The sequence below is a fragment of the Labrus mixtus genome, chromosome 8 (assembly GCF_963584025.1).
Source record: "Labrus mixtus chromosome 8, fLabMix1.1, whole genome shotgun sequence".
Taxonomy (NCBI): domain Eukaryota; kingdom Metazoa; phylum Chordata; class Actinopteri; order Labriformes; family Labridae; genus Labrus; species Labrus mixtus.
This window is the reverse complement of record NC_083619.1, coordinates 11,848,909-11,862,730: the sequence shown is the minus strand read 5'-3', so window position 1 is coordinate 11,862,730 and position 13,822 is coordinate 11,848,909. Positions and strand designations below refer to the sequence as shown.

Here is a 13,822-nt window from a genome sequence, read left to right as displayed (position 1 = left end):
ATAGAACAACAACACCATTTTTATTTTCGTTTTAAAGGCAACAGTAATGAAACATTATATTCAAAATATGAAATATACAACAAAATTGAATAAGTCTCAAAGGTCTACATTCAGTTTTCCCTGCAACACATTTAAATAGCACAGAGTGAAGTAGCAGCATTTAGAGTTTCAAAAAGTATTAAATTAAGTGTAACAACAACAACACTATACGCAAACATGTATTTCAAATGTCCACACAATGTATCAAACTCTGATTATTTCAGAGGAAGTATTTTTACCCATGGGGTATAAGTATATTCTGTTTGGCTTGGTTGAAAATTGTGTACAGACTTCATCTAATGAGCGATGCTCCCTTCAGCATCTTTTCTTGAAGCAACGAGCTTTAAAGTAAATGTAAAGCAAATACATTCAGCATTAGACGCTAATAGAAACTACGTGTATCCATGTCATAGACAAGTGACAAATCAGCAGGATCTTCAACCAGGAGTCATGGGTTCAACTCTATTACATCAAATATTTAAAACAGACTCAATTCCAGATTAAAGACAACACTTAAAACATGATATAAAAAGTAAACGCACTCCATTGTTGTAACTGTTGTTTTGAATATCAATCGTTCACTTTTTGACTGAGCGAAACCAAACTGACCTTAAGCACGTGATAGACAAGAGGCCAACAGACGCTCCAGTGTAGGTCTGTACCATAGACTGTAGGACTGTAGGACTGTACCATAGACTGTAGGACTGTACCATAGACTGTAGGACTGTACCATAGACTGTAGGTCTGTAGGACTGTACCATAGACTGTAGGACTGTAGGTCTGTACCAGAGACTGTAGGTCTGTACCAGAGACTGTATAGGTCTGTACCAGAGACTGTAGGTCTGTACCAGAGACTGTATAGGTCTGTACCAGAGACTGTAGGTCTGTACCAGAGACTGTGGGTCTGTACCAGAGACTGTATAGGTCTGTACCAGAGACTGTAGGTCTGTACCAGAGACTGTATAGGTCTGTACCAGAGACTGTAGGTCTGTACCACAGACTGTAGGACTGTAGGACTGTACCATAGACTGTAGGTCTGTACCAGAGACTGTATAGGTCTGTACCAGAGACTGTAGGTCTGTACCAGAGACTGTATAGGTCTGTACCAGAGACTGTAGGACTGTACCACAGACTGTAGGTCTGTACCACAGACTGTAGGTCTGTACCATAGACTGTAGGTCTGTACCACAGACTGTAGGACTGTACCACAGACTGTAGGACTGTACCACAGACTGTAGGTCTGTACAAGTAACTGGTGCGCAAAAGGATACCTCGCGCGCTTAACTAGTGTGACAAAACGTCGCTATTTGACGACCTGGCATAACAATCTATTGTGCTCTCCAGCAGGAACTATTTCACATTTTAATGTGGTTTGAATTAAATTGTGAATCCTCTGCAGCAGGTTCATTCACGTTGTGTTTTGACCCGGTACAGATGTTGGGATAATTCTAGTCACCATTTTTTTCTAAGTGATGCTAAAGTTTTTCATTCAGTTTGATAAGGCTCTCCGTTTGATTCAAACTATCTGAAGTTACAAAAAAACAACTACAGTGGAGTTTATCACCTGGCAGCGTTGCTTCCTCACAAAGATGCATTGTAATTTCTCGGGTGATGTGGGCTGACATAACATGTCTGTCAGAGGCATTTCGCTGACTGGCACGAGCTCGGTGTGCTGAATGTGCAGGTGACAATGTCCACTCTTCTCACGTGCGCAGAGAGGGGAGTCGTTACACTGCGTGGAGACGACATGGTTGCCACCTCCTGTTTGGACCCAGCTGTTATATCCTCCTCACAGGCCAGGATCGCGGTCGACTCCACGCTGAATGGGTGAAAGTTAGCACGGGCTGTGTCGTACTCCCACGCCTGCCTCATAGCGAAGTCTGTACAAGTCTGGTGCTTGACGGTCACACGGTGCTCCACGTCGTTCCTGTAGCTGGCTGTGCGTATTGATGCGTAACTGGTGTCATTGCTGTGTAAAGATGGAGGGGAGTGTTGGTCTCCTGCCCAGCCAATGTTGTCTCCCCGGCCGCCCGTAAAACAGGCCACCGTCCTCTTCAGCCTCTCGCAGCCCTTCAGCAGCAGATTCTTTCTGCACAAAATATACACCCAGGGGTCCAAGATCGGATTGAACGAGGCAAAGCGGATCGCCAACAGGTCGCTCATGTCGTCCGGCTTCCCTCCAGCGGAAATGACAGCGGGGCCGTAAAGCTGGTTCACGAAGATCCGGACCTAGCCCACCAAAGACACACAAATATGAACAACATACGATGACAAATAAACTGACACCAATAACACAAAGTATTTGGAACGCAACAGGCGCGAATACAAAAAGACAAAGAAACCAAAAAGACAAAAAAAAAAAGAGTAAGTGTATAGTTCTTACCACCAAAGGGATTGAGCAGACCAGGAAAACGATGGTCATCAAGATCAGAAGCCAGAACATTTGGATCTCCGCCGCTGAGGTGACTGAGGGCAGCCTTGGGAAGCGGCGCCGTGATCCTCCCTGCTCACACAACTCCGTCCTTACTATCCCCGTCCTCTGGTTCATCCCTACCAGGGACCTGCAAACCGCCAAGTTACACAAGACTGTCACTGCGATCAGCAACAGCATCACGCCTCCGTACAGGAAGGAGAAGCAGGCACCGAGCGGATCAACTGCCCTCCAGTCTAGAAAGCACCATGTCCCTGGAAAGTGCTTCACGTGCTGTCCGAAACCAAAACTGGGCATGATGCACAGCACGATGTTGGCCAGGTAGGTGACCAGGAGCGCAAACCGCGCCATCGTCCTGTCTATGTGCTGAGAGTAGAAATACGCGTGATTTATGGCCAAATATCGTTCCACAGCCATGGCGCACAGAATGGACATCCCGGCCGAGCCAAAGAAGAGCATTGAGAAGGAGAAGAAGTGGCAGAGCAGCACTCCTCCCGGCCACCGCCTGGCTATGTATGTGGCGATCACCACGGGGCTGGTGAAGCACGTTCCCAACAGATCCGTGATTGCCATCCCGCACACCAGAGTGTAGAAAGTGGTTTCCTTTTGTTCCCTCTTAGTGACACACAGCACGATGATGGCGATGAGATTCCCCAAGACTCCCACGGCGAACATAGTGGCTGAGGTGACCAGAGACCTGAAATCGAGCCTGAGCGCAGCCTGAGCGCTGTTGTTCTGATTGAGAGAGAGAGACGGCAGTGGGTCTGAAACGTTCGTGTCCAGTTCTCCAAACGCAAGAGTCTCGTTTATCATAATTAAAAACCAGCAATGCACAATGGTTGAGATGGGAGAACGTTCTGTGATCTTTAGATATCTCGCTCTGTAGAGAAGAGAGCGAACTAGTGTAGAACCCTGAAATATTGTATTGTCAATAGAATAAAGTGCAGTTCATGGGAGAGATCCTCTGCTCAGTTTCCAGCAGTGTTAAGCTCTCACATGAAGGTGTGCCTGCTTTTTGTTGACACTGCTCGCTTCTGCGGGTATTTAAGCTGAGTGCTGATGTCAGAAGGCTGACGTGCGGGCTGTAAGAGTTTCCTTACGATCTCACAGCTAAAGAATCAATCAAGACTCAATTCTTTATCGCAACGTATCAATCCAGCTGTGATATAACGTCAAATCACTTAACACAGGAGCCAAAATACCCACATCTGAAATCATTTATGACAAACAAAGTTTTTGTTTGTCATAAATGACAAAACTTGTTTGTGGATGAAATAACCCCACATAAGTTAGCCCTTATATTTAATAATAATGATCAGGTCTCACAGACGTGTCCAGAAACGTATACATTCCAGAGAGTTCCTTATATTTTTCATCAAGGAATTTATTTTCCGCAATATATTTCTCACAGTTGAAGTTGTCCAATTACTTTGAAATTGTCGGTCATTCACTCGAGACAACCAATTAGTTTGACTCTATGGTCTGAAAGAGAGGGAGATGGTGCCGATTGGGTCATAAAATCAAACTTCAGCACCACGGTCAGCGCCCTCAACCCAACAAGCTCCACGAGCTGTTTAAAACCACACACTCAGCAGTCAATAGGTTATTTATAACTGTCCTGAAATCAACGGCACAACACAGACTGCAATTTTGAAAGCATGAAAGGATTCATTTAGATAAAATCTAACACAAAGAGACAGAGCCCAACATGCCTCAAAACGTGTCACTGAAACCAGCGAAAGCCTCAGATGTTTCCAATGCACTTATAATAAACGAGAGGCCACATACTGGGCTTCTTCCAGCAGCTCATCCCATCGACCACATAGCCTCTAATGCTCCTTGAAGAAGTGGACTCATGGGGACACTGTCAATGGCACCGATTTAGTATTTATGGCTCTGCAGCCTCTCGTGTTTATCTGTCGACTGGTGCTGACACTCTGTGGTACACAAGAAACCGTCTTTATTAGAGGCAAAGTAACAATTTCCAAAAGACCACATCTCTACACACATGAAATAACACTTTTACGCAGAGGAGGACTATAGACAATGATAGCAGTCAGCTGCTTTTTGCCGTTCTATTGTAATTTTAGTAGAAATAAATCAAACTCGAAAGCAAAGCAAAGGATGCTGAGAGTTTGAGTTTAGAATCTCCTTCAGAGATTTTCTTTTAAAGACTGTTGAGGATTCTGTAAACATGGACTCTATAAAACATCCTCCCACCCGACGAAACACTGCTGACAGCCAACTCTTCTCTAGAGGAGTTGAACCAAAAAAACAACAACTTCAAGGCGTCATTCAAATCAGTTTTTCGTTGTTTTACTGTCTGATGTTGTGTGATGTTTTATTTTTTCACCTTTAGGTTTTGCACTATTGCTTACGCAGTCCTCTAGTTTGATTGACAGCTCTGTCGGATTTAGGAGGTTTGACTGTATGTACAAATGTCTGCAACATGTATTGAAAAGGAAGGTTGTGTACAGTGTGCTTAAAGTTAGGCTATCTAAATTTATTCTACAAAATATCAGATAGCCAACAAAACAAACGGAATGAGCACAGGACAAAAACGCAGATATAGCTGCACCGAATTATTCAACGAGAATTAAAGAAACGCTCGATCGTCTTCAAAAACAGCATCTCTTTCTCTCTCTCTCTCTCTCTCTCTCTCTGACGCACACACACACACACACACACACACACACACACACACACACACACACACACACACACACGAGCGCGCGCGCGCGCCAAGTAAGCACTCTCCCTCTTTCTCTCAGGTTTCACTTTTGAGGATCGTATTATGTAGGCTACCCCTTTCCAATTTTCCTTGGAGTTCGTTTAATACATTCTGAATAATAAACATCCCAGAGGCTTATAAACTATACTACAAACCCAAGAGTCCTCATTATTAATAATTCAGCAGCCTATATTTCTATGATGAAATTGAACTAGGCAACATAGCGCCTCTGGCGCATTTGCCTTTTAAATCTGAGAGAGAATAAAAAGACCCATTATACTTCTGGTCGAAGCCCTAGTCCCAGATTCAATCTGCAGGGTGTGCCCTCTTAACTGGTCGTTCGTTACGCACAGATTTAGAGCGCAAATTAAAACAGGCGACGTGTTTGCTCCATAGGCTACTGTATGCCGTGGAAATAATGTTGCAGGTGTTTTATAGCTTCTTAAGAAGGTGCGAGACACTGAACGGAATACTAGTGAGTGATAGGTCTGTAAAGGTACTCCATGTAGAAAACTATGTAATATATATTATAACATGACATTAGTCTAGATATAGGAGGTGAATGCACATTAGAGTTGACACTTTTATCAAAACAGTTCATAATGTTTCATCATCTCATTATATCTTTAAAAGGAAAAACTCAAGTGCAAACTTACTTAATATATAGTAGCTGTTAAACTGATCTGGTGGACTTAAAACTACATGTTTGCCTCTTATAGAACAATAATGGTATAAAGTAGCACAAGACAGCCATGCTAAAGTGAACCAGTTGTTACTATCAACACTGATAGGTCATATTTCAATGGTTCAACAAATGTTGCACTGACTTAGGTTAAAAGGTGGATTCAGAAAATGTAAATTGAACTAAACCAAACTTTGTAGAGGTTCTGATACGCAGACATCTGACTCATGATTGTTTGATTTAAAAAAATATACGTAGACATCAATACAGCATTCACTGCAACAAGTTAAACAAATTACATTATAAAGTCAATAAAAATGGTACAGTGGTAGTGTCTTCATTTATTGTCCTTTACGCTTTATGTAGCACTATAAGACAGAAGGGGCAGTGACAAACACACGCGCGCGCGCGCGCACACACACACACACACACACACACACACACACACACACACACACACACACACACACACACACACACACACACACACACACAGTAGCAGGATAATCTAATTGTGAGAAATGAAATAATACATCATTCACAAATTCAACATTCACAACAGAGGACAGGTCTGTGTAAGATAACACTGTAGTGGAGGCTGCAGCTCTCTATCTCTGTCTGTGTAAGTAGATTCCTCTCTTCGTTTCATGAAGCCTCCTGGGTGCATGTGTGTGTGTTATTGTTTCTGCCCCCTCTGTTTAGTAATATCCCAAAGCTTTCGGACGTCATGATCCTCTGATGCCCACACACGAAAATATACTTTATCCAACACACACTACCTGAGGATCTCCCAGCCGCCCACACATGAAGCAGACACTGAGTTGGTTTAATGAGGATGTGTAAGTCACGTATATGCAGTTTGTGTGGTGCGGTATCTTTCACATATGCTCTGCAGGGATTCCCCTTTCACATTACAGGACTTGAATCTCTTCCTGAGCCACTAATCAAGAGTCCTCAGAGGGATTATGCAGTCTGAGGGGTGCTGAGACATTTGTACACACACTTTAATTAGGTCAGCTCTGAAGGGAGGGGGCTGATATAAGTGGAAACCACACATGCATGGTTTAATGGTGATAATGGTTTTGACTGCTACTTTCTCACTGGTTAATAAAACTGAGGAGCCATGGAAGATTCCCTGTCTTATTATGAACAAAAGTCTTCCATTGATTTGCTGTCTCAACGGCAATCAATATGCAAGTTAGGGATTGATCAGTCTGTGATGTGTTTACAATCAAAATGTCAAACAGGAATATTATACTGACTGGATGCCGAGATGCAATTAAAAAAAAAATCCTCTTATTTCAGTTTAATCTAATATCACATGATCTGTTGATTGTGAGAATGGAAATAATCACAGTGGTGACCTTCTCAGCTAAAATTAAAAACACAAATCAAAATGTTTAGTGTTTGTGTGACTTCATAGACACCTTTATTGTTTTTTATTCTGGAGTCCAACAACTGCACACACAAATTAGCTTTTGCTCAATAAGTACAATAACACAGCTCATGCTTTGTTTGACATTTACAAAAACTGTTGTAAAAAACAGACAGGATTGCATAATTTTTTCTGTGATCCTGAACAGGATAAGTGTTAGAAATAATGGATGGATGGATGGAAGCTCAGCCAAGCTAAAATGAGCTGGGATAAGATAGGATCTGCCAAGCTAAGCTAAGACAAGCCAAGATACTTAATTGCCACTGAGGCTACCTTTCTTTGAAAATAGTGCTGCATTCATCTATATGGAGTTCATACTCTAAACAATAATAAACAGTATGTCCCCTGGCTGCAAAACAAAAAAGGAAAACAGCATAAAAAATAATGACATAAGAAAAAAAGCTTTTCAAATATTTTTCTCAAAAGTTAAACAATTTCAATTATCAAATAAAAAATGACAAGGACACCCACCGGTTACAAGCAAAGCATCTACAAAATTGTTCTCCAAACAATTATACGTCCATGTCCATTGGCCTAAAGCCAGTAATTCTCTCTGCCAGCACAGGTGAGGAGACAAACACTGACCACATGCTCACAGTTATGTATTCAGAGGTAATGCTGTTTTCAATGAATGTGTCATAATTTGGCAGAAGTAAAAAGTGTGGGTCTAAACAAAAGAAAACAAAAATCAAATGTTTTTTCTTTTTCTTTCACTAATTACTTTTTTTGAAAACCAACACACTTTGGAAACTTTAGTTGAGACTTTGTAAAAATGAACTGCTTTTCCTCTGATGTATGTGAACCCTTGGAGAATTAAAGGGATACTTCACCCATTGAAACATGAATCTGTATTGACATTGGGTCATATATGTAGTAGATATTTGAAATAAATTTTGAAGTTGGTGCCTTGAACGAGAAAAGGCAGAAAGTGTCTTTTTGGCTCATGTGGATGAAAGACACCAAATCCCAGAATGCACAGCACCACAGGCCACTCCCACTAAGGTCCTCGATTTCAGAATCAGAAATACTTTATTAATCCCAGAGGGAAATTCGATCATTACAGTTTCTCCAAAATATAAAATATAGCAGTAGAAATATAGAAATAAAAACATTTACAGACATATTTACTTCAACACATGAGACCATTTCCTCAACTGATTCAGAGATTTCTTCCAGAATTGATCTTGGAAATTCCTGGCAGAAAACAGACTCTATGTCTGTGTCCATAGGCAAACAGTGAGAGCACCGACACTACCAGTCTGCCCCGGCTTGAGCCGGCCCGGGCTCCTCGTCCTCACCAGCAATATAGCCGCAAGACGGTTGCTGACGACAGGCCAGTCCTGTGTAGCGGCGGCCCTGGCGGCCGCAGCAGCCAAGACATAAGACCGGCCTGTCGGCAGCAGCCGTCTCGCCGCTATATTTGTATTTTTTCGCCATTATCAGCTTTCTCCATAGAGCCTGTTAGCATAGCTTCCAAGCTATATGGCGGACGTTAAGTTTCGATTCTGGGAGTGAGTTCCCGCCCACTGATCTGTGATTGGTCTGTAGCTTCAGTGGTCGAAAATATGAGGAACTAGCGTTGTAGTTTCACACCGCTAACCGCAACAGCTTCCAATGACGCAAAATGACGATATTTGCGTCACTGGAATCTCCTTTTCAGACTTAGAAATACAGAACTTTCCAGTCTTGGGGGAAAATGAGGGCTGGATGCACGACCATTCAAAAATACTACCAGTTTACTACTGATACAATGCTTAATGCAAATGGGTGAAGTATCCCTTTAATGATTAATAACAAAGCCAGTGTAATTCTGGTGAAAATAAATATTTGTATCCATTTAACATCAAAAAGTAATTACAAAAGATCCTAAAGTGCCTTCAGTTCTCTATCAGCCACGAAAAGAAAGAAAGAGAAACAGATTAAATGAGGCACGGTCCATTTGTATTCCTCAAGTCAAAGACTACCGCTCCTGAGGCTTCATGATAACGGCAGATCTCCTCTCTGGGCTGGGTGAAAGAATGAGCTCTGTGTCAGTGACGTCTGCACTCTGCTGTAATTCAATAGTGACGCTTCCCTGTCTATACATGACGTCAAGCTGCACAGTACTGGCGGTGGTATCACACCGCTGTGATGTCATCAACTAGCCTGATCAGATTTTTCTGCATTCACCACTGTTGCCTCTTCACACTGTCATCCAATCAAATCGCTGTTTCTGCTGCAGCCCACCAGGCTCATTACAATGAGGAGCTGAGGCTCATTTACTTTCGCTGCACTACTCTATCTTATTCCTGTTTCTGCTCTCTTGGTGTCTCTTTATTTTCCTTTTATTTAAATTATGTGTGTTAATAATTTTCTTGTCTTTAAAAATGTCACTTTAGAAGAAAGAACACTTTTTAATTGAGCGTTCTGTTATCAGGTTGAGTTACTCGGCTGATATGTTGAGAGAATTATCAATGCATGTATACTGACCTACAGTGTAGTAGTGTATGGTAGAGTAAAGGTATGTGATTATCCACTCGATTGTATAATAAATGGACATAGTTTCTTGACTGCATATATGAAGCCTTGAGTACCTTGTTGCTATAATTATACACAATATTACTCGAATTCCACTCACTGAAAGAGCCGAGGTCAGACTTACTGGACAGCCATTTACTGACATAAACCACACAAAATAAACATACCATTAGCCTGGTTTTGGGTTAAACTAATATCCAAGGAACAAAACATACTGTGACGAAAGGTTAAGTTCAGTGGCTAAATGAGTTGATGTCTAGTAGAGGAAGCAGCCTCCACTTTTAGCTTAAAAACAGCTTTGAGCCTTAATATAATGAACGTGGGATTTGTGTAAAAATATACCCCCAAACAGTTGTCATGAATAGAAGACTGGCCTGTCAACATGTTTATTTCTGCTGTACAGTTGTTGATTTTAAAATGGGGATTACATGTTATGGGTCTTTGAGTGTCTTTTGAAGTCAGCCTCTCATGGTCACTCGTGAAACTGCATTTTGTTCGACTTACAGATTACTTATGTTTGGATATACCTCAGGCATTTGTTCCTCCTACAAACGATAAAACATAAAACGACTTGACTGTTATCATGCTATCTCTTCAATGCTCATATCCCACACATACCCCACAACTTATGTCAACCCAGGTCAATCTTGTGTAACTGTTGCAGATCCCACTTTCCTCTGCAAGTGTTAATGCAAGTCCTACGCACCTCCATTACTGAGCCTGCCTCATACTAAAAAGCCAGGAGCTGAAACAAATATTTGTGGTGAATTCCCCGTCCTCATCTTTTTGGAAAGCTTTTTCTGCTCTGTGTTGAAGTCATTGAATAGATTTGATACTGCTTACTGTTTATTCAGAGATCGAACTTTATTGTTCGTTGTCATAAATACATCAGTTTACAGTATTTTGGGGTGAGAATTTTAAATTAAAAAAGATTTAAACTCAAATATACAAAATATAAACAAAAATGTGTTTTGTGTCTGAGTGCTTCCCCTCTTGCGTGTGTAACAAGAGAAATGTCTAAATATCACATCATTATAGGAGATCTCCCCATCCACCCTCTGTGTCTCCCTCCCTCTCTCCCTCCCTCTCTCTCCCAGTGCAGCCATCAGTGCTAATGCTCCTCAATACTGTGTTTTCACATCATGTATCAGGTAGCTGCAGGATATTAAACAATTTCATCATGGAAGCCACTGCTGCAAACACACATCAAAATACTGGCAACACAAAAATATACACCAGCTAAGTACTGACAGATCTCTGCCAAGTTAATGAATAAAATTTGAGGTTATGTTGGTGCAGTTGAGAGTCTAATTTATCTCTTGATTTCAGTTTCGGGAATACAACAAAATTGTAAGCCATAAAAATAAAGCATTTGTTAAAAATATGTAGTGTGTCCGCATATCAAAGCAAAATTATCGAACAAACGTTGTGTTTCTAAAAGTGTGATGTTCATCATTTAAGCAATGTTAGTTTGAAATCTGCAACACTTTCTTGTTTTAATGTGAATGCATGTCTTACAGATCCAAGACTGATGTCTCAAATGCCAGTATAAGTAAACATGTACATCCATTATGGGCAGGGGCACATTTTCATTCCAAAGACTGCATTTGTCTGGTTTACTGACTATCACCCTGAGACACAGAGAGAAAACAATGCTTGAAATTAGCAGCTGCAGTGTTGGCTCGAATCTTCACATCTGCTGTGATTTGTCTGACAAGACACAGCAACAAACTAACAAAGAGTATTCTCTGTTTTCTCAAGGGAACTGCTTGTAAAAAAATATATAAATAAAATCATTCCAAAACTGTTATGTGCTGTTATGATATTGAGTATCATAAGAAATTTAAAATAAAATATTCATTATTTTCACAATGGGAATTAAAGAATGTAATGTGTGATTCATGGGTGTAGATATTTATTTCAAACCATTACCATTGTTTTATTTGGGATTATTTATTACAATATTATTATTATTATTACATGCCTGAAAAATTCTATATATACGTCAGAAGATTTACCAATCATTTCCATTTCTCTGACTCTAATAGATGAGAAACTATGAAAGTAAATGGAGCATGAAAATCAGGAGGGGCATCAGGCCGTATTTCAAAGTAAAAACATATGATAACAGTTCAGTTCAAACCTTTATTGTCCCTGGAAGGGAAATTTGATTTACAGCATTGGACAAAAACACAATAAATAAAAAGACATAGGATGATTATGGAATACAACCAAGAAAAATAAAATTATATCAGTTCGTTAAAAAAATTACACTGGATTGGTAGCAATATAAATAAAGTGCTATAGTGCTGCTTAAAAGTGCAGTCAAGGTTTAAAAAAAGATTTAGAACATGAATTGCCCTAAGAGGAACATATGAAAATGTGTATCTGCTGATCTTTGTCCCGGGCAGCCTGTACCTCCGACCAGAGGGGAGAAGAACAAATTCCTCAAGAGAGGATGGTCAGAGCTGGCCAAGTTTGACTTTGCTTTCCTCACAATTTGTCTATTCCAGATAACTGACAATAAAAGGTGCTGTGTGCCAATTATTTTACTATTTAACCCCATAGCAACCATGAACAACCGCTAAAATGAGCATCAGATGTCCTATCTTACATTAGGAAGACATAAATTTGTCTTGAAATGTTATATTACTATTAAGGTACTGGTACATCTCTTGGTTTATCTATTACTGTTGAGGTGAACAATAGCCATGGCTTTAGGGACGCTTCATATTCATAACTATAGTTTAGGAAGAGCTTAGCAGTGGCCCTCGTCTGGGTACCCTGGGTTTTCTTTCTCTGATTTAATTCTGTAGAATTACAACCTGGGCTCCTCTCCTCGTTAGTTTGTGCATCACATTCAAAAACACACGCCTTTAGTTTAACTGAGACGGATAACTTCTTTGTAGCATGCAGCAGTAGGAAGCCTCTCCTGCTCGTCAGGCGGGCGGTTCCATAAGTGTGTGACATCACATGAAAGCTATGAATTTGTAACTGTTAAGTGATCATTTAACGCTAACCAATATTTACTAAATAAAACAATTACAGGAAAGCATTAAAAATATGAACAAAGTGCAGTTACACTCCATTATGATAAAGGCCAAGTGGGATTAAGGTCATTTATGAAATATCACAGATACTTGTGCCCTAATGAGAAGAATAACAATCTGAAACAAAGATTAACCTTGAAGGAAGTCAACAACTAGCCATCATCTCACCTCCTCTTTCCTCCAGTGGGCTCTCAAAACAGTATTAACTACCTCCACAGTCTAGTCTACAGCATTTAGGCGTTGTAATCCCATTACTGTGTCTTACAGTATTGCTTTCACACCATCCAATACTGAGCAAGTGAGGGGAAGAAATCACATTATCTGCCGGATAGAAGACGTTCAATGAAACAAGAAGGTTTAATAAGAATTTAGTTTTTTCAAACCTGACACATGAAGGATGAGTGTCCGATTTCATAGCTCTATAAGATAGCAAATGGAAACACATCATTTTTCATTGTGTGGTATGAAAACAGTCGTTTACAAGTTCTCTCCAGCATTATGGGAGTAATTGCCGGAAATATAAAAAAAAATTAAAGTCAAAGCGCACACACACACACACACACACACACACACACACACACACACACACACAGGGAGTTGACAGTCTAATGTTCGACTTCCAATGTATAATGTTCAATGAACAGAGATAGAGCCTTCCTTTTGGAAAAAACGTTAATTGATGGTGTGTGTGTGTGTGTGTGTGTGTGTGTGTATGTGTGTGTGTGTGTGTTTGTGTGTGTGTGTGTGTGTGTGTGTGTGTACTATATCTTTGATTTGGGGAAGAAGTAAAGAAAATATCAAGTAAATCATTTAATCTAGATGTAACAATTGTCACTTTCAATGTTGTATAATCATGCACTAAATATTTGTCTGGTTTTGTAATACCCAACTTTTAGTCATCATCAGGTTGCTCTGTGCTTGTATTGCGGTTTGAGAG

The 13,822-nt window shown here is 40.6% G+C and overlaps 1 protein-coding gene across 1 annotated transcript; it reads right to left on the bottom strand.

Moving 5' to 3' along the window:
• Window positions 1–1,060: 1,060 nt before the first annotated feature.
• ptger4c (prostaglandin E receptor 4 (subtype EP4) c) lies at window positions 1,061–3,675 on the bottom strand. Its single transcript, XM_061043675.1, has 2 exons — window positions 2,423–3,675; window positions 1,061–2,268 (listed from the first exon to the last, which is right to left on the bottom strand). Exons 1-2 carry the CDS (start codon window positions 3,281–3,283, stop codon window positions 1,675–1,677), a joined length of 1,455 nt encoding a protein of 484 aa, XP_060899658.1. The 5' UTR covers window positions 3,284–3,675; the 3' UTR covers window positions 1,061–1,674.
• Window positions 3,676–13,822: the final 10,147 nt, after the last annotated feature.